Consider the following 22,297-nt stretch of genomic DNA (forward strand, 5'->3'; position numbering starts at 1 on the left):
ATTACTAGTTGAATGCATTCTCTCTTGTGGCAGCGATAAGTTTGTATGCTCAATAATCATCAGTAAATTTACAAAATTTACACTTTTTTCTATGCCTGACTATTTGCTGGGTATTATGCTTTTCATTTTTGTCGTAATGGGTTATTCTTGTCAATGCTCGATAACCATCAGGATTTTTTTCGAGTTTTTGTTTTTCTATCTTCAGGTATGTTAGTCTTTGAGAATATATAATATCTACGGCTGATTTCTTCAAGACAAGTTGAATACATACGGTAAGAATTCCGTACAGATCAATAAGTAAAACAGAATTTTGTTAGATATGGTCCTCTCTTACTGAGTATCGTATATACTGATATTAAGATACTGCAATCATATCCTTGAAAATATATAGGTATTGTATATTTTGACCACAGAATAAGAAAAGTCCTTTGACATTTTTCGATAACTCGAATAAGAAGGGTAAAATATTTGGATCAGAAGGCATGATTAAGGCATGAGTATGAACATCGGTCATGGAAGCATCTCATTACATGTTCATGATATTTTATCTTCATAAATGGATAAAATAGATAAGAATAAATCTAAATCAAGAAAGAATTAATAAGGAATGAGAATAATAAATCGATAACAATATTAACAGTTTGTTATTGATGAAATCAATATCTTTTTCATTTTCACAATGCAGTCTGAAAGAAATTATCTTTGTCATATTATCCAGACTTCAGTACACATTTTCCGATGTCTACTTGGAAAGGCGCATATGGTCGAATATAACAATCATATTTGATATTGATATTCCTATTTCATAATTCTATAGGTTGAGACCAACGGCCGAATATAGGCTGTAGCTCCATTAGAGATGTAAAGAGACTCTATAACATTTAAATTATGAAGAAAAATCACAGCTAATGAACCAATACAACGCTGTTACTAATTCAGTCCACATATTTTCAAACCGAGATGAAAGCTTTTCAGATGCACGAACAATTATGAGAGCTGAGTAGCTCTGTTTGCCTGTCTGTTTGTTTTTCACCTGTCTGTTCTCTTCTTTTCTCACACAGTGACAATGAGCCAATTAAAAATTCTACTCAACTTTGATAAGTGAATGAGGCAAGGTCTGGCATTCAGCACATGACACCAGGCAGTAGACTGATAGCGCTCGACATTATTATCAGCTTCAACCTGTTTCGGCGACCGTCTAGCAAACTTTTAGTTATTAACTGAAACAGTGTCGAGTTTGTAGTACTCACTCAACTGGCACAATAATATCACTTCCATACTTGTTCCTACAAACTAAATACAATAATAATTATTGGCTGTACTCAGTTCAGTACAGATGGGAATTCACACTCTTCTTGTTTGAAATGCTATAGTATTCAAACGTTTGGTTGATGATAACTGGGAGTGCAAACAGTTCCATTTTTATGTGGAATCAAAAAGTGTTTGTCACAGTGGAGTGACGGCTACATCTCTGTGGATTACAGTCGAGAAGAGGAAGGAGAGCCAAAATTTAACTTTGGTGAGTGCAATAGTCAACAGCCAATCATAAATTACATGGTTTGTTCATCCATGAATGCACTGTTTATAGATGAATTACAATATTGAAACAAGTTTCTTTTGTTACCCAACACTTTTGGTTATTCTGTTGAGAGTAAGTTTTAATATTGGAATTATTTTTGGTTCAATGAAATGAACTCAGTACATGAACTGTTCACAATATAATAGACTATTGTTTGTAGAATAGTAATAGAATGATAGTAGAGGTTGAAGGATGTTTCGTTGTAGAAGGAAAAAAAAGAATTACCTACACAATTCACGCAGGTGCACGTAGGTAATCAAGGTGCAGTTTATTAAATTTAATACTATTATTTTTCACGATAGAGAAATGATAACTATTTTATGGTGGGAACACGAAAAATATTGCACAAATTCAAGTAAAAGTAGCCTTCATTCAAATTCAAATTCTTTATTTTCTGCATAAATAAAATAACAAGAAATGCATGTATATCACAGTCCCGTATACTCGTCTAATACTCGTACATTTCCCAATAATGCTTATTGCTAATTGCCTGATGTGATTCCATCTCAGCCTTATGCCGCCACAGTAGAAGGAAGCATGATGACAGATGAGTTTAAATGGTTCGAAACCACCGGGAAATGAGAACAATTTCTCTCATTGTATACGCAACAATGTATGCAATAGTTCTTCAAACTCCTACTTGAACAGTATCCATATTCCATAAAAATGTCTCCAACTAAATAATAAATCGATCAATACTACATCCCACATGTCCCACAGCATATTTTAATGTGATTTCAATGTTCTTTTCAGGAAGCTCTTGTTCATCATAATTAGTATTTTGAGTGACCTTTCGAAAGAAACATTTAGAAAATGTACAGAGCATCAAAATTGGCACTTTTCATGCTTCCCTTTCTTACAGCATGTTTTGTAGAAAGTGTATCCGGGGACTTGAAACTTCTAATACTTCACAACAATGATATGCACAGCCACATTGAAGAGGTAAGTTCTTATCTATTATTATTCTACAAATGATTGATTTCATACTAAATATATTGCACAATCTCTGAAAATAATAATTACACATCTTCTAAAAGAAAATTTCCTGATCATTGCTTATAAGTCACAACATAAAGCTAAAAGAAACAATTGAATATGGTATAAAGATTATTTCAATTATAAGATTAGGCTCTAATGATTTCTACTATTTTCAATCTAGGCTTTGCATGTCTGTCAATTCTAATACTGAATTTGTTGGAATTGACACCAAAATGCCATGTTGCATACCTAATCAATGCCTTGAATTTTTGTGTAAAACATTATGCACAGTCACATTGAAGAAGTCACATTGGTATCTACTATTATTCTACAAATGCTTGATTTTACTCGTCATGTTGAGTGTTGAAAACCGTTCTTACTCTGATTATTTATTGAATTTGAACAAACTTATTTATTCGCACAAACAATGAATGGTAATATCTCCATTCAGCTGTGGACCATTGATTATAATATTCCTATCATCATGAATTACTCACAATCCAACTTGAATCATGAAATTAATAATATTATCATTTCTTGTTATTTTTGCCACTAATAAAAAAAATATATATATCACATTAGTTCGTGAGAGGAACAGATAGAAATATGGAATCATTACACTCTTGTGGAACGCTTCTACTACTGATAACAGAAGCATTGCACAATTCAGTTTTATGAGATAATGTTCAAAGCTTCATGTTATATTTTATTCACATGTACAAGGTGCGTCAGAGAAACGTACTTATTTGAAAGGTCAATGAAAACAAAATTACTTTGGATATTGTTTCAATATTTTCTTATATGAGAATACAATATCTCAATTTTTTCCATGCAGTCTTGAAAATCATATCAGACCAATGGCGACCCCCATTGCACATACACTGATAAAGTCGATTTTTAAAATTTCGTTGCAGTATATCAATCGGTATGTTGGCAATGGCGTTGCGAATGGTGTTCTTGAGGTGTGCTACAGTCCGTGATCGATCGACATAAACCAGGGATTTCAAATAATCCCATAAAAAAATCACATTAAGCATAATATGAAAATGAGCCTTGTGAAATGATCACGTCTTCAGGCAGGTCTTCAATCAGCATATCACATGCATTTTGACGGGCAACAAAATCGCGTTCAGTCAATTCTTGAACAACAGCCAATTCATAGGGATGAAGTTGAAGTTCTTCATGCAAAATTCGTCGAACAGTGAGTCAGAAATTGCCATAGCAGCTGCGTGTTTGCGAGCTGAACGCCGGGGAGAACGCACAACTGACTGCCTCACTCTTCGATATTTTCTGGAGTTCTAATGGAGTTGAAGTCCATTTCTGGGTTTGGCGACACTTCCACACTCCTGAAATGAGATAATCCACGACAGAATCGAATTATGGCCAGGAACGAGTCTGTAGGGAGGAATTTCAAATCGAGCACGGAAGGTGATCGACCATTAGAAAAGAAGCTCTCAACTGCGAAGTCCCGCTGCTCTCTAGACCGGAGCATGATGGCTATTTACTTGAGGGAGGATAAATTTGAGAACTTCTCCCTCCAGATGCGCCTCCTCCTGCCCCTCTACACGACCAATTTAACGAGCAAGATTTTTTTCAAATAAGTAAGTTTCTCTGACGCACTTTGTATTAGTAGTGAAGTGGTGAAGTGGAAATTACTGTCCAAACCGCCACGTCAACAAATAAAAAGTCACTCTTTCCTAAATCATTCTATTTCATGATATGCTGTGTATATTACACATCATTTTGAGTGACATTTTCATACTATACATCATACTGTAGGTACTATTATTCATTCATGATGTAAGAATACATCGTAGGATTAATCAACTGTGATTAGTTACTAACTGTGAATAGTTCAAACCAAGAATAATGTTTTTCAAACTTTGGAAATTGATATTGAACAGGTTAGTCAAACCAGTGGTCGCTGCAAGGAACCCGGAAAATGTTTTGGAGGTTTTGCAAGAGTGAGTGCGACAGTGAGCGAAATAAGAAGATCCATGGCCGGAAAACGTCATGTTCTATTCATGAATGCTGGTGATACGTTCCAAGGCACACCCTACTACTCCATTTTCAAATGGAAGATAATCGCTCAGTTCATTGATAGTATGGGCCTGGATGTTATGGTGAGATAACTTTTATAAAATTTGAATACTAATCACTCTCATCGGATAAAATGGTACAATACTAATCCATGATCCATGATTTACGAAATCAATAAATTTGAAAATGGTCACAGTTCTTGACCTTATTTATTCTTCTTAAGCTTGAACCCCTTCTACAGAGTAGGAGTTTTTCAATTTGGGATGAGAATCCTTCCGATGTACAGTATAAGGTTGTTGAGAGAGATATTTTTCTTTAAATTGAGGTTCAGAAAGAATTAAAACCCGGCTCCAGATGCAATACATTCATCCTATCTGCTTATTATCTTTATACTTAAAAACCAGACAGATCGAAATTCAATCGGCAATATTTGTTGAAAAAACAACTACAGCATTGCTTGAATATTGGTTGAGTGTGCAAGTAATGCACTTGAATATCACCTTAAAAACCATTGCTGTTTTTTCAGACCATTCATTTTCCTGAGATTGAAAGTTGTTTTTAGAAAATGAAACTATCATAGAAAATATTCCAAGGTTTAAGACAATATAACTCGTAACTGGAAGAAAATTCTTTATCGGATCTCTTGAATTCTCCAGTGAAAGCATGAGAATGGAACGTCATATCAGTAACACGTTCGTTTTAAATTCGTAAAAACTCGGTTTACATCGAAATCTCCAGATAAGATAACGTGCGTTGGATTTTAAGATTATATATATATATATATATATATATATATATATATATATATATATATATATATATAAATGAATGTCTGTTTGTGTGTTAGTTTGTTTGTTCTCTATGGACTCGAATACTACTTGACAGAACGGCAAACTTTGGGAATATGTTGTGTGAATATTGGGGATAGTTTCTGAACAGAAATTTTATTAGGGGTGCTAATAATAATTATATTTATTATTAATCCATTAAACATAGGTATGTTCTCGAAATTGTCGGCCGGGCGGCTAACATAGAACGGGAAAATCATCATGATTCAAGATCATGTTGTGATAATATGATTTAGCATCTAAACTTACCTGCTGTAAAAAACACCTCACTCTGTGATGAAATTGTTTAGGTACTGGTATTAAAACAGTAGTTTTAAGCACTTAGGAAGTCCGTATTGAGATGTGAATGAAAAAATATTGATTGTCAGATGAATTTCATGGTTCACCAAATAAAGTCAAGTGTGACATAAGATACATTGACTTTTTGGCGGTACGAAGTTCGCCGGAGAAGCTAGTGGTTTAATAAAATTACTGTACCATCATCATATCCAATAATGAACAGTTAAACACTACACAGTTCCCAGTTACCTACTAGATTGTAGATTAGTGGAATAAAAATGATCATTCAAAAATTACTCACCCGATATTAGAAGACAGCTCATTTATTCAGTACGTTTGATATTCAATATCAATCACACTATATAATATCGTTTAAGGGAGCTATCATCAAATTATTCTTATTCACAAATTATTATCCATTACGGACTTCATCCAATCAATGCACGGATCCAATACTGTATAATCAATGTTCTGTACAATAGAGTTTAATGTTGATAGGCGATGAACCCCAAAACTGGACCGGTTGGGATGGGAACTAACGAAATTTATAACATTGAGCACAGCAGCGCTAACACTGAACTGCGGTCAGTGGTGGAACTAGCCCACTCTGGTAAATATTGTTGATGACATTGAGGCATTACTAAACTGCGTGTTTGGGTAGTTGCCTAGTCTTGACGTTCGAAGGAGCCAATCTATTAATGTTAATAAGTATAACACTATCAACGTCCTAGGCATTCTTACAAAAATAGAACATCATCACATTCTCTTTGAGGAACAAATTTAATTATCATTCTATCTATTTATCTAAATTACTCTACTACAAGGTACCATGAGTGTAGCGTACCATACAAGAGTTTAGTAGACTGATAAAGAGTGTATACTAATATACACTAAAATACCTACCACAAAGCGCACTTTTTTCTTGAGAGGACAACTCCAATCTGTTCAACAATAATTTATTGTTGAATGGAAGAATATTAAAGTTCCTTGACAAGTATCAACAAGTTAACCACTTTGTTCAATTCAAGAAAAGATTTAGAGTTCTTCAATTTTATCAATCGCACATTCTAACGATGAACCTGAAGATGTTACCAATTCGTTCAATCACTCTTTCACATTTATTTGGTTTCAAAAATTACAGATCAGAAAAGTAAAACAAAGGATACCTATCCGAGTACTTTCTCCCAAATTCAGATAACAAAAAAAGGTTCAAAAGGGGTAAGATTCCATTTTTCTAAAATTCAGCCCATTTCCACTCAAAAGCAACATGAACTGAGGATTTTAAATTTTGACAATCATCGAACTAAATAGAAACAAAAATTCCAGATTCAAATCACCATTACTTGATAAGAGAATGTTCGAGTTATTTCACAAAATTTAAAGCCAGAAAAATAGACTCACTATTCAGCAGAGCACTTTTCAACTCATACTACGTAAGAAACAGTCCTTTCAAGGATAAAATTTTGAATCAGAACTTGTTTTTGAAGGTGGAGGCGTACTATAATCTACAATGATCCAGTTTAACCGTATCATGATTCTTCAACCACCGACGTATCACCCGGTCTCTCAGACCGGAGGTTTAATTTCATGGTAAAACATGAGTTTTTTGTAATTATATAGATTCTCATACTTTTTTATTCATAATTTGTTCAGAGAAAGCTAAGGATAACACGAAACACATATCAAGGGACACTTTCTTTATCACCTATATTTTATTAAAAATTCAAAATTGAGAATAAACTAAAAAAATGAAGATAATTCCATGGATAACAATCTATTGACAAGTACTTATAGTTCAAATATAGTGAGTGCTCACTCAATATGTTACAGCAAATTAAGAATAAAGTTGGATACAATTCCTAATCTAAGAAAACATGAAATATTCCCAACAAAAAAATTCTATTTCCTAGCTCTTACTAAAGACAAAATCAACTCCAGAGTAATGTGAACTCTGAAAATCTAACCAATTTGTCTTGATCCGTTCACTGAAATCCGCATCAATGATATTATGTAGGTCTCTATGATGAGCCATTAAAAAGTTGAGTATAGCGTTGCTTCTAGTATCACAGACCGGGAATACCGGGATTGATGAAACACTAACCGTATCATCCGGTATGAGAAATAAGCTGAGACTGTATTCGGAATGACTCTTCTACTCACACTGAAACGACTAGAAATATTGTTCTCTGATATTCATTGAACAGCTATTAAGTGGGAGGAACAAAAAAGAAAGTCAGATGTATGATTTTGTATGCAACATTTTTGTACCGGTCATTTAACATAACATTTTTGAGATCGGTGATACGGTTCAAGTGTGGAGCCTTAGAAGTCAATAACTGAGGTGAATGTCATATTGATCGATCTTGTTATTCAATATCTGAGAATTCTAGTGATATTCATTTTGAATGCAAGGATCAATAAATTCCATTTTGTATGCAAGGATCAATTTCTACAGATCTTAGGGGAAGTGCATTCTCAAAATAATACAGAACAAAGTTGTGAAACATTAAGACCGGGTAGGCCTTCGTACTTTTATGTGGCAAAAGATCTCCTAATTTCCTCGGGGAACGCTCTTTGCCATGTGGCCAACTTACAGTCGCAGTTGGGGGAGAAGTCATATAAAATTAATAGCACATATTCTCCTGGTATGTATTCAACACAGTTTTATCTGTGTTACATTTTATTTGTACATGATACGTTAGCTCAATCACCTGTTAATATTCTTGATATCGACATTAAGTGGCAGAACATTTCTTCAGGCATAAATGTAGGTGCCAACTGAATCAGCCAATCGGAGAGCTTCCTGCCCTTCTGACACTAAAATCGCTATCAGAAAACGCTTTATGCTCTGGCAGAATTACATGGAAAATATCCAACGTTCTTTGAACTAGATCATTTTATGAGACTTGAAAATTGAGGAACACAAGATTTCTTCACGGACATTTTTTTTAGGAAAAAATTGAATTACCAGCAGTGAGGTAACAACCACAGATCAGTAATTACAGTAGTAAGCTGGAGTCAATGTTCACTCTTTCTAACCGTTTTCATCACGTTTTATGGAATATTGTCTACTCACGTTCCGTTGTGGAAACCTTTTAAAAAATAAATACAACTTCAACGTTTCGTCAGATTGAAATTCAGATTCATGTTGCAGTTACGTGAATAAGATACAGCCAAAATGACATTGCAGTTTAATGAAAGTAGGTGTATTATTCTTGTAATAATGAGAGTATTCAACAAAACTAACAGTAAATTGAACCTGATTCCATTCCCTCATGAATAAATTATATGAATATTTTGAAACTTCATTATGTAGGCCTATCCAACTGTTATTTTTTTGAACCCTTGGCTGTGTTTTAGTACCTTCACTAGTCTTTTTTTACAGTCATAACATAATAAGAGATAATTTAAAACTGTTACATTTCATTCAATCATGAACTCCACCAACATCTTTAGAAGATTCACAATATATTTTTTTGGAAAAGCTTTATTCGTTTCAAGTCAAACCTTTCAAACTGATTGTCATAAGATTCTTCCGACAATACTATACAATAATAATAGTTATTATCTCTATAAATAATTATTCTAACTACCCATGCTAACTAACGTTTGTGCAGTATTCACGACATGCATCTCGTAAATAATTGTCACCTCATCAATTCAACAACCTAGTCACAATAAGCTACATAGATTCAACAGTGATTGTACACTAATTGTTGGAGTAGCTTGGCATATCACTGTTGTAATTAGAGTGGCATTGACGACTCGAAATTTGAATATTTAAACATTTCTAGTGATAGTCTGTAATGTTATGTAACACACTCCATTATCCAGATAAGACTGAAATTACTTCATGATGGAGAAGACTTTACCTATTTCACTCTAATCAGAATCTTCTTGATATAAAGTGAATGAGTTGTCAAATTTCAAGTTTTTTCCGGTTGTTTGGAACGTCTTATTCGCTTAGCGAAAACATCAATCTTCAATTTTTTAAAAAAATAATGTCATGATTGAGAAGTTTATGTATTTGTTTCAGAGGCATGATTAATTTTGGAGTGAAAATGGTGATAAAACAATGCTCATCCATATGAGGTTGTTACGCTCATTGGTTTTCAATAATTGTGAATAATGTCATTATGAATAGGTTATGAATAGCAGAACACGAAACATCAGAACGTACTACCACATCACAATATGGCAAAATTTAGGTTTGAACTGGATATTTATTTGGTTATTGATTTTTCGACGATCCATTCATGCATGATATTCTTATGGAACCTCCTCACTTATTTCGGATTTAAGAATCAAGATTGAATATACTTCATGAATAGAATTTCAATTTTACCTTGACCAAGCAATTTCAAACAATTTTGCATACTTCTGTAGAATTTCATGCAGTATTGGAATTCTTTGTATGTTCTGTATTGAAATGTATGAATTAGCTGATAGGTTTTCAAGTTCATTATTGTGTGCTTTGCTGTGGTTGGGAGGTTTTTTCTGTACAAGATAAATAAATAATAAAAAATTTCTATTCTTCAGTAAAGAAAGTGAACAAAAGTACAAACAAAAAAGAAAACATAGCTTCTTTGTATGTTCCGTATTGAAATGTATGAATCAGCTGATAGGTTTTCCAGTTCATTATTGTGTGCTTTGCTGTGGTTGGGAGGTTTTTTCTGTACAAGATGAATAAATAATTAGTTATTTGTATATCTAGAGTGAAAAGTACGACTTTTTCTCCCTGAGGGAAAAAGTTTGAAGCCCGAGGCGAAGCCGAGGGCAACAATTTTCCTGAGGGAGAAAAAGTATTTTTCACTCGTGATGTACACAACATTTTTCCTCCATCTACATTTTTTTATAGAAACTGAAAATTAAATCATTCTAATAACTTACGTATTGATGACAATGTTTCCTAACAACATAACCTAAAAACTAAAACCTAAAAACCGGTCGTCTGATAGGCACTGCCACAGAATAAGTACAGAAAGGAAACTTGTAATCAATCACCTATCTAACCAATGCTTTTTACATGACCCCAATACTAAACACGTCACGTGACCTTGGGAAGTTCCAATCCTGGTCTTCTGATTGGCTCGTTACAGTGAACGAGATCAATTGATCCGGATCATTAAAGTAATCCGAACCTACCATCAATACTATTACAATGCGGCGCTTCCTAACAAGATGGCGGATTTTGGCGTCAGGGTATAGCCAAGTTTCCGTACTGTATGTATACTGTGGCACTGCTGATTGCGCTATCTATCGGCCAAAGTTGTAACAATCATATCAGCTGAGCTACCAAAAATGGCTGACTCCAGATCACGCGGTTCAGATTTGAATTGCAGAATGCAGATCAAAAATATTTGTTGGCTGGTATTTTGAATAGAATAAAATATTTTAAAAATTGTATAAATTTTTATCGTCTACCAATATTAAGAATATAATATCATACAAACATATATTTCATGAGTTGATCAAATTTCTGGTTGTGGTATTGAATTCAGTTGACTCAATGACAGACACCTCTATTACGCTTTCTCATCTGAGCTTAGACCTTCTAACCTATTACCATGTAAGTTTTTTAAATAGAGATGCTTCCCATGTTATTTAAATGGAGTCACTTTTACTCCCTAGGGAGTTTTTCTGTTTTTTACTACCTAGAGCGAAGAAGTGACACTTTAGTATTATGTTTCAGGGAGTAAAGTAAGTACTTTAGACAGTGGGTGGAGGAAAAAAAAATTGTTATTCTTCAGTAAAGAAAGTGAACAAAAGTACAAACAAAAAAGAAAACATAGCTTCTTTGTATGTTCCGTATTGAAATGTATGAATTAGCTGATAGGTTTTCCAGTTCATTATTGTGTGCTTTGCTGTGGTTAGGAGGTTTTTTTCTATACAAGATAAATAAATAATAAAAAATTTTTATTCTTCAGTAAAGAAAGTGAACATAAGTACAAACAAAAAAGAAAACATAGCTTCTATGAAATTAGAGAAATTATATACAATTAAATAGAGAAATCACTTACAATAATATTTATATTCTAAATATAATCTCTAAATTTACTGAGAAAGGCACTACCGAGAAATTTCTATGTGGGAGATGTCATCAAAGAGCTTATCTTCTGCAATTTTTCTTGTTTTAAACAAAATACGTAAGAAGTAAAAATGAAGACTATGCTAGCAACAGAACTTAAGGTATGTTTCTAGTTGATTAAAAAGAGAAACAATAATAATTATCTAAAACTATACTTCGATGCAAAAGTTCAAGAAAACTAAGTGCAAATATATTGAAAAATATACTCTGGAAGTGAAATTATAGTGAGAAAAAATGTATATGATGGTAGTACATAAATGATATTATGTTCAATGTGAAAATGAATGCTACAGTGATGAAGAGATGGATAATGAAATGATGGAGAGATGAGTGAATGCAAATAATTATGAAGTAATGGATGATTTGAGCTAATAACAAAACTTAACCTAAAAGAAAAGAGTTCGTTCCGTACCTTTTACGTTTTTACTTTAAAATTTTGATCGTGATGCTGTTTATGATTTCCAAGTTGATATGATTGAATGTACAGTACCTAAATATGTTTGATTTCTTATTGAAAGTCCCAATAGTTGCATGCTGCCAGTTTGAATGATGCATTTAACTGATTTTTTTTAATAGGTTCTCGATCTCATCCATCGATGAAAGTCATTATTTAAGTTCATTTTTGAATTTTGGACAGGAGGTTTGCGTTTTTGCCACACATTGGGAATTGTATTGAAAATTTCTGGGGCTACATATAGATAAAATCCACGAAAACATTCTTTATTTGGGTTTGGGGGTATGAAATTTTCCGTCAAATGAAGTCCATAATATTCTTGCCTCGTGTTAAGATTGTGGAAACAATGCTAATGAATTCGAGAACAAACAAATGAGGATAAGCCACTTTCCACCTGCACAATTTATTACTCGACCAATTTATTCAAAGTAATATTCCATGAATCCCATATACAATTATCAAGAACTCTCATTTATTAATTTTGATACCTTATTTAGTGTTTAGGTAATCATGAGTTTGATGATGGACCGGAGGGTTTGGCTCCTTTTCTGGCAAGAGTATCAACGATTTCAGTTGCCTGCAATCTGAACATCACTCTTGAACCTGACCTCGATGTTCCTTCTCTGAGACCTTCAATTGTCAAGATTATAAATGGGACAAAAGTTGGAATAATCGGCTACCTTACACCAGACACTCAGGTGAGCTTCACAAGTCTCCAAGAAAAAAAATCAATCCTATTAGAAAGGCTTAGGCCCAGTTTCTATGGTATGTATGGACCATTAAACCTATACATTCAATATATTCGAAAAGCGTTCTGGGAACCAGGCAATAAATGAATAAATCATTTCTGGAACAAAGAGTATGTCTGGAATTATCTGACAAATTAAATTCAGTGATATTCGTTGCGCTGAGAAAATTCAAAGGTTTATTATAATAAACTTTCTCATCTCTCAATTTATAATATAAGAGCCTGAATAGTTGAAGAAACTTCTCTCTACGTAAACAGTGTCATCCAATGAAGGAAAGAATCGGCTTATGTAGGAGATAGGAAATCACGAATGACGCATCATTATGTCTAAACTACTGAACTTATTTACTTGAGATTTTGCGTATATCAATTTCTCAATGATTTATGTATTCATATGATACAAATAAACTTACCGAGAATGTTTGAAGGTTTATTTTCAATTTTTTTAAATCTTAATAGGTCAAGTTTTTAATCTCAATTAGGAGATTCCGGAGCACGGGTTACCTACTATTGAGAATACAAAATTGAAATCGAGATTGAAATCAAGATTTCTATTGTGTATAATATTGAAAATGGAATTCAATGTGTGATGTGAAATATTAGTCAATGATGAATTTGATCGAATTGAAAGCGATCTCCAACTAAAGTGACTGATGAACCAAGGGTCAAGGCCGTTCACCACCATAGCAAACCATAGTACAGTACGTATTCTAAGAACTTGATTTTTGAAATAAATGCCACCTCAACACTTTTTAAGCATGTTATCTTTCCTATGTAATATAAATGTGTGACTATCTGAGTCTTTATTCATCAATCAATCTTTGGTTTTCTGTATCTTTTCCAGCATATGCACAACACCGGAAAAGTGATTTTCTTAGACGAGATAGAAAGTATAAATCGAGAATCAGCAAGACTGAAAACAGAAGGCGTTAACATCATCATAGCACTTGGTCATTCAGGGTACTATATGGATCAAAAAATAGCTGCGAACTGTCCAGATGTTGATGTGGTTGTTGGGGGACACACAAACACATTCCTCTTCACAGGTGAGACAACAATTCATTGAGAAAGTGAATTATAATAAACTTACGAGAATCAATTTACAAGTTCCATTTCTCAGTATATTTAATTAATATCAATTTGAAATTTCGTTTTCCTTTTCAATTCATCTAGGAATAGGCTAGTAAATGTGCAATTCTTTTTGAGAAATATCCAATCACATAATGTATTCATAAATGGAGGCTCACTTACGAGTATTTTTCTTGCTCAGTTGTGACATTTTTGAAAGGCATAAAACAATTCTAATGTTTAAATGTGGACTTTAGTTATCGATATCCGTGGAGAGAACCATCAGAGCGCTTCCTGTATCTCTGAATAGCACAACATACTTTCATTTTGCTACAAATGCAAACAATTTTAAACGATGCTTCTTCAATTTCGGAAAGGTCTACGAATAAGTTCAAGAGTTCATTTCAATAACGTAACTGAGTAACAAAAATAACAGTGAGGCTAACTACTGATTGATATCATTTTCAGATTGGATAGACTGAACATTTTGTCTGAATAATATTGTTATGAGATTGTTACGAAGTTATAAGAAAATTCTGAGCAGAAATCATTGAGACTTATATCAACTGTCTAACTGTCATTTTATCATTCATAAATATATATAGATATATATTCATGGAAATATTCTGCTCTTACTATCTGTGAAATGTTGAAATATTATCTGTGATTACTCCCCATTGAATTTTCCTATGAAATTGAAATCCAAGGCTCTGATAGGATAAGGAAGAGACCATATATAAAATCATATAATATCACCGCTACAACTGATAACACTGTTTGACATGATGTTGAATAATTTATTATGTAGGAGATGCTCCAGATATTGAGGTACCGATCAACACATATCCAAAAATAGTGACTCAGCGCTCGGGAAAAAATGTGGCCGTTGTACAGGCGTATGCATTCACAAAATATTTGGGCCACTTGATGGTAGATTTTGACAATGATGGAGAGCCTGTAGCTTTTTCGGGGAACCCTATACTCTTGAACTCCAGCTACCCTGAAGGTGAGAAAAATCATGACTAGATTGATAAATTATCAAGTATTCCAATTATCGTGGGTTGAACTTTAGAAAAATCATTAGAGTGGAAGAATTATCACTATGGAAAAAACTCAATATGAACACTTCCATCCAAATTAATTTTATATGATACTTGTTGTGAACATATTGCAATTATTCTCTCAAGAAATAATTAAAGGAATGAACTCCACTTATACAATGCAGTATATGAAACATAATCTGTGATAAGTATGATTTATAAAATACTCCAGTTTTTCGGTCCCGACTGAAGTCTGACAGTCGTAAGGCCCATTGACTGCTCAAATGATATATCCAGGCGAGGTGCAGCTTCCGTTAGGGACTCCACGCCAATAAAAGCCATACAAATAATAATATTAATAGTTTGTGAGAGAATGTCGATTTCCAGGATTCTGTAACTAAGCATTGAGAGAAGTTTTTTTACTTTTATCATGGTAGAATACAGAACTTGGAATACAACACTGAAGAAAAACTGAATACATCACAGAACTTTAAAAATAATATTTCAAGTAATGATACAAAATGATTACCGGAATACTAGATAACGTAGGTACAATCGAATTTCAATAAAGTAAGCTTCAATAAACAATTACCACTATGAGACAATAATCATGACATTTCATTCTCTTCCAATTCCATTCAAAAGCTATAAATTCCAATGAATGGTACTATCATGCTCTATCAATGCATATCTTTGCAGGAATAAGTGAGTAAGAGCATGAGTAATGAGAAGAAACTACCTAATCACTATATTAATGGCAGAGAAACATCAGTGTGCTTCAGTTCTGCGAAGCGTTCGAAAAGCTTGAATTACCGTGAAATTCGAATATCTATATACATCCTCATCATGATTGTGTTTTCTGATGATCAATGAATTGTTCTAGATTCAAAAATTCTTGCAACGCTAGAGCATTATAAAGAACAAGTGGATAAGAGAACTTCTGGCGTGATTGGCGTAACAAAAGTTCTCCTGAGTAATGCGCACAAAGAATGTAAGCTGGGCGAGTGTAACATCGGAAATATGATTGCTGACTCTATGGTGGATTATGTAGGTAAAATATACGAGACAAATCTATACCATTATTTTCATGAATGTAAAGTAATTTATTCGCGAAAACGCACTGACATGAGTACTCATATTCATGTCTTATGAAGTTATTTATGAGATAAAAAGTTAGATGAGTCAATGAATTTCTTGGCATGCTCGAGTATGTCCTGTCTTTCAAATGGGCCTGCCTCAAAAAACTCAACTACTTGAGAGTTACTAGAGTAACAATCATGATAATATAAAATAATGTATTACAAAATTGATATCTGAATGCTCGAATATAAAATAATTCATATTTTTAATCATTAATGTCGGCACTTTCCAAATCATAATCACCTTGGATGTTTAACCGTTTATACTCATAATGATATTGACAATTATTGATATTGACTTTCATAGCAATGTAATGATACTAATGAAAATTAACTCAGCTACTTGACATAATTTTGCACTGCATTTCGTAGAGCCCTTGCTTGAGTTACTAGCTCTCCAGAAATTGTGTTGAAGTGATGAACCTAAAACTTCATCATAGCACGGTCTTCTCTTCACAATGAACCCATCCCTTATATTTCATTAGGCAAATGGATCTCCAGCTGATGACAATTTTCATCAGAGCTCTCCTTCAGCTAGAGTACATCCTTTGGACTTTTGCAATTCTGCTTAATGGCACTCATGTTTATTCATTAATCTCTTGGTACATCTGATACATCTTGATTAATTTCCACTCATCTCAATCAAATTATATTGTTGGAATGTTTCACCTTCAGATCGGGATGTGATACGATTCAAATACGAACATCAATGAAGTTTGAATAGATGAACATGACTCAAAAACTGTATAATTTATATATTTTTCTCAATATTGATATCGCTGATGATTCAATTCATTTGAAGAGATGTGAAATCATCAATTGTGATGATAAAAAATGTGTTGTTTGTGATCATAAAATTGAACAATAACTGATAACAGAAATGTCAGTATTTCCTCCATAATTAATCATGAATATCAATTGGAGAAATGTTGAGACCTTAACTTTGATTGCAATGGGGCCACCACCACATATATATATATATATATATTATATATATATATATATATATATATATATATATGTGTATAAATTCTTTGGAGCACTCATATGTACACTAATGCTATGAGATTTCATGAGATTTTCATTTATCCATGAGTTTTTCTAATGATGTGATGTTGAAAGTGTGATGAACATGAAATAAATTTGTTTTTTATTTTCAGAATGTCAACAAATCTCAAAGTATTAAATCAGAGGGCTGGACTGAAGCTCCGATCGCGATTATCCAGGGCGGTGGCATCAGGGGATCAATCAACTCTACAGCGGAGAAAGGTAGGTGCAAGGAATACCTGTTACGTGAAGTCCTCCACATTTGAAATGTATCAATCCGAATATTTTGTTCAAGTTAATTTATCCATCCAACCATGGAATCAATTAAGTTCAATGGAGAACAAGTGAAATCTCGAGACGTCTTTTCTTCCTTATTTTTATGAATTTGAATGGAGGATTCGTCATTATTATAATTTCTTCAAAATTAGACTCCCACAAAAAATACTATTTAATTATATTTAATCAAGTTAGGTATTTTAACTAGAATAACAATATTATACACATTTATATCCAAAATATAAAAATATTATTCTTGTATTATATCTTACAAAACCTCTAGACTATTATAAGTTTATCAATACTTAATCTTTCATAACTTTGAACTATTATCCCAAGTGGACAATTTTAAGTGATAATTCATGCATACAAATAATAAATCATTATGATAATGAAGGGTATTGATATCCAGTTACATAAATGTAGACGATAAGTTAAAATTTCTTTTTCTCATTTACAGAAAAAATTGAGTGTCATAGAATTGAGTCTGTAGTTAGGTTTTTCCTATACTCCATTAATCTGTCATTGATTATCTCCTGTCATCACAAATTTTTCCTTCAAATTTCAATGATGTGCTTTTCTCAGGAAACATAACATATGGAGATATCATGCAGATTCTTCCCTTCGATGATTTGCTCCTTAGAGTCCATGTTTACGGCAGGATTCTGAAGCAGATCTTTGAATTTGCTGTTCATCGTTACGAGCAAACCAAGGTTCAACAAGTTGGAGAATTTCTTTCAGTATCAGGTATACAATTTCTACCATACTTTCAATTTCCTTCTTTTGCCGAAGAATGAGAACTTTGTAAGAATGATTCAAATTTGGAAATACCACATCGTATACAGTAAAAGACTTGCAAGTACCAATTAACAAGATTTGATCAGTTAGTCTATGTTATTTTTATCTATTACTTTGTGATTCATTTCAACGAATAGTTTTCCGTAGCTTTTTCAATTGATCTCTTTTCATTTGGATTCATATCAATAATTCTCTCCCTTTATATTATTAGTATCATAAAAAAGTCTTAAACTCTCCGTGAATGACGACCGCAGTTTGAGCCGAAAGCGGCCTCCTTCAATGCATAACGCTTCTTATAGCCATTTGACTGTGATGGAGGACCTCAATATAAATACAAGAAGTTTATCTTAGTGTTCGTGAGAAACAATTGCAAGTTGAATGTTTGGAACCGATCATTCTTTCACTTTTCATGATAGATATTTTGAATTTCTTCTTCTATTTATACATTTGAAAAAAATTGAATATATTTCATTCTGATCAGGAGTGAAAGTTTTTTATGACGTCACCAAACCGATTGGGCAACGAGTTATCTTGCTGAAAGTCCGTTGTGGAAATTGTACCGTCCCTGTCTACGAAAATGTTGACGACAACAAGATCTATGGAATTGTTGTGACTGACTACTTGGCTAACGGGGGCGACAAATACGAGATCATCAAGGATAATATCATCAGTTTACATCCTCTTGGTGAGTGCTTCACTTCAATGTTACAATATTTTATTACTCATTTCTGATAGCCTACTATAATGATTCTACCCATATTATTTACGTATTCAATAATTTTCAATATCTGTTTCATATCTATCGGCGGATCTATACTATAGTCAACAGCACAGAAATAGTCTGATAGGTATTGGAGGAGCAGAGTCACTCTTCAACTCTTCCCCAACCCCCAACCAATAGACGTTGCCAATTCGTCAGGGGGAGTATAAGAATATCAATTAATTCTTATTTATAATCGGTTGTACGTTGAATATACTCTGATCGGACTATTTTCGTGCGGTTCACGTTAGTCTCCCTTTATCAATAGAGTTACAGTTTTATCTGATCTCTTCATTCTTGAGTTTTGTCATTCGTGATACTTTTGACTAGAAGGGACAAATCTCTTAGGATAGGAAAGCTCTTGAAACATAGTTACTCCAAAAATGTATTAATTCTCTAGGAAAGAATACTGCACTCTTTACCAAATGAACAAAGAACTAAACTTATGAATTCAAGACACATCAAGCTAGACGACATAGCTTGAAATCCGACAAACGAATACTGACAAATATAATATTATGGAGTGAAATGCTTAGCTATTCAAAATGTTCTAAACTATCCATGAGATTGCTTCCCTTTCCATAAGTTATGATTTATAAGAATAATGTTTTCTCTACAAATTTGAATGATCAATTCACTTGAATCATTGTCACTTCAAAATAATGTCAAATGATAAGTTGTACAGCTAGAATGTACAGCTTGAAAATCTACTCCTACCAAATAATGTTCCACTGAATTAAACCATGGATAAAGGATAAGCATAAGTAGTATATTTCTTGTAACTATATAACTATATTTCTTTTCTCTGATTAAACGATTAAACTCTTTTCAAATCCACCCTACTTATATGTTATAAGAATATTAAAACAATTCGATGCATCTATTTATTAAGTTTACACTGATAATGGATTCATCTTTCAGGTATTACTGATCACGAAGCACTGCACATCTACATCAACAAGAAATCGCCAATCTACCCTGGACTTGAAGGACGCATAACTGTCATATCATCAAACCACACAGAATCAGGCTCAGAAGCTTTGAAGCCATCTTATGCATTCTTTTTTGTCATATTTATTGTGTATCAGTTCATTCAATCAGCAGCAGGAAGCAGTATTACTTTCTCATAGAAACAGCAGTGGAATATCACAACAGCAACAAGAATCGAAATTATAAGGCTGATAACTGATCAATTATTAAGCTGATAACTACTCAGTTATCAAGCTGATCTTGAAAAATCGTTATGAAATAATAGAAATCGTTCAAATCCTACCTAAGCTCAATGAATGATCAACTAGAATAGTCTAGTTTCTCATGTTGCTTTAATTGATTTTCAATTCCGTTGATCCCAATGAACGTTGAGTACGTTGATATACACTTGATATTGAATTCTGGAAAGAATTATAAATTTATGTTAAGCTATGTACTGTCAGAGAAAACTTATACATCGCTTTAGGTTTGTTTTATTCTATGGTACTGTGTAGAACTAAAGAAATAGAAAAGTTCGAACTGTTACATTTGTTTCCAATTCTTTGTGGTTCACTGATGCAATAATTATTTTTTACACAAACAATGCCACAATCAAATCAGATTTGAGTACCTAGTCACAAGTGCTGAAATGATGAGAAAGTATAGTTCCAGGTTTCAAAAGCTATTTTGTTAGATCATGAAGATGTAGCCCATCTGTGTAACTTAACATATCAAAATATCCAACTCTCCAGATAAAATTTCCCAAGATACGAGGTCGAATTTTTATTCCCATTCAAGACTGTCGTCTGTCGTCTAAAGCATTCGAAATGATGTATTCTTCAAGATGTCAGACCATTACCAGGGATGAACATTTCCATTTTCTTCTCTTTTTGCTACAGAAAACAGCTCCTTAACCGTTTGTAAATAGATGTTTCCAAAGGGATCTCCCTACAAAGCAAAGGTCACACAAACTCTCGCCGGATAAAAAGAGGAAAACACAGCTGCGTTTTCTGTCGCTCACATGAACAGGACAGATGAAAAATTGCACTCACTTCGTTTTGATTAACGAGTTGGTTTTTTCACAGCTTGCCAAGCGACCCCAAAGAACAGAATCGTTGCAGAGTGCAAAAAACTGGTCTGTTGTTGGATTCCATGCTGAATGCTTCCCGGTTTGAAATAAATATTATGTCACTTGTATTAATAGAAGTGGGTAATTTGTTGAGCTGCAAACAAAGCAACCGACTGAAAACTAGGAAAGTGGCTTTTCAAAAGTTGGACAAAAAATTTTTATTCCAGTATCAATACCGTATAATTATTATTCATGATTAATACTGGAATAAATGTCTTGGATAAGATAGTTGAATGGCAAAAAGACTGGGAAAAATACACTGATATATAAAAAAGCGTGCAAGGAAGTTTGACTTTACTTGATCAAGTGAAAATTCTGGATTATTATAGAAATCGAACTTTAAGAGAACATATTATATTGTAAAGTGAATAACCTATTCAATACAGACACATGGTGTTACCAATCGTCAATAATGATTAATATCAATAGATCGATTGAACCAACAGTAGAATTTGGACAAGGCGAATCGCATCTGCGAGAATGTTGAACAATGTCTGAAGACTTATAAAGATAATAATTTATTTCATATGATTCAATAAATCATGACGAGAATTCTCAAATGAATCGATAATTATCATTCATTTTCTGATAAAGTTGTTTACTTTAAGATTATACGGACCCAAGATGGTACAATAAATATATCGATATTATTTGAAAATCCATTAAATAATAGGCAAAGCTGCTTAGGCCCATGCAGTTAGAGAACAGTGTCCAGTGATGGAGATTGCAGAGACACTTGGAACATCCAAGTGTGACCAAACGTAAGGCTTCTTAGAAGTTTATGGAATTCTAAACATAGGACGTTTCTTATAGAAAGTGCTAGTCTTTATTATATTCACGCATATAATTTTCAAACCATCCTTCATCAATTATTCGTCGATGAGGAACAGTTTATGCATACCAATCAAGATAAAACAAATTTCAGATAAAACAATCTCAAAGTGCTCATTCATCATTGATACAACTTGTAGTCGATATCAGCTTCAGTTCAGAAAATATTCCCACTATGAAAATAGTTTCTTTGGAATTTCCACAGTTGGTTCACAATAGCATTATC

General features: G+C 33.2%; 1 protein-coding gene across 1 annotated transcript; it reads left to right on the top strand.

The window, feature by feature from the left end:
* The first annotated feature begins 1,100 nt into the window (after positions 1 to 1,100).
* On the top strand, positions 1,101 to 20,657 carry LOC111053791 (protein 5NUC). Its single transcript, XM_022340717.2, has 11 exons — positions 1,101 to 1,519; positions 2,333 to 2,521; positions 4,462 to 4,680; positions 12,764 to 12,964; positions 13,859 to 14,060; positions 14,891 to 15,088; positions 16,006 to 16,169; positions 17,422 to 17,530; positions 18,170 to 18,331; positions 18,864 to 19,067; positions 20,064 to 20,657. The coding sequence occupies exons 2-11, from the start codon at positions 2,393 to 2,395 to the stop codon at positions 20,270 to 20,272; spliced, it is 1,797 nt and encodes a 598-aa protein (XP_022196409.2). The 5' UTR covers positions 1,101 to 1,519; positions 2,333 to 2,392; the 3' UTR covers positions 20,273 to 20,657.
* Positions 20,658 to 22,297: the final 1,640 nt, after the last annotated feature.

This window comes from Nilaparvata lugens, chromosome 11 (assembly GCF_014356525.2).
Source record: "Nilaparvata lugens isolate BPH chromosome 11, ASM1435652v1, whole genome shotgun sequence".
Classification (NCBI taxonomy): domain Eukaryota; kingdom Metazoa; phylum Arthropoda; class Insecta; order Hemiptera; family Delphacidae; genus Nilaparvata; species Nilaparvata lugens.

Bases quoted from the DNA above. Each gene is read 5' to 3' on its own strand.
- LOC111053791 (XM_022340717.2), top strand. From the start codon at position 2,393: ATGTACAGAGCATCAAAATTGGCACTTTTCATGCTTCCCTTTCTTACA. The intron at 15,089-16,005 runs GTGAGAAAAATC...GAATTGTTCTAG, and splicing joins GAACTCCAGCTACCCTGAAG to ATTCAAAAATTCTTGCAACG. The intron at 18,332-18,863 runs GTATACAATTTC...CATTCTGATCAG, and splicing joins AGAATTTCTTTCAGTATCAG to GAGTGAAAGTTTTTTATGAC.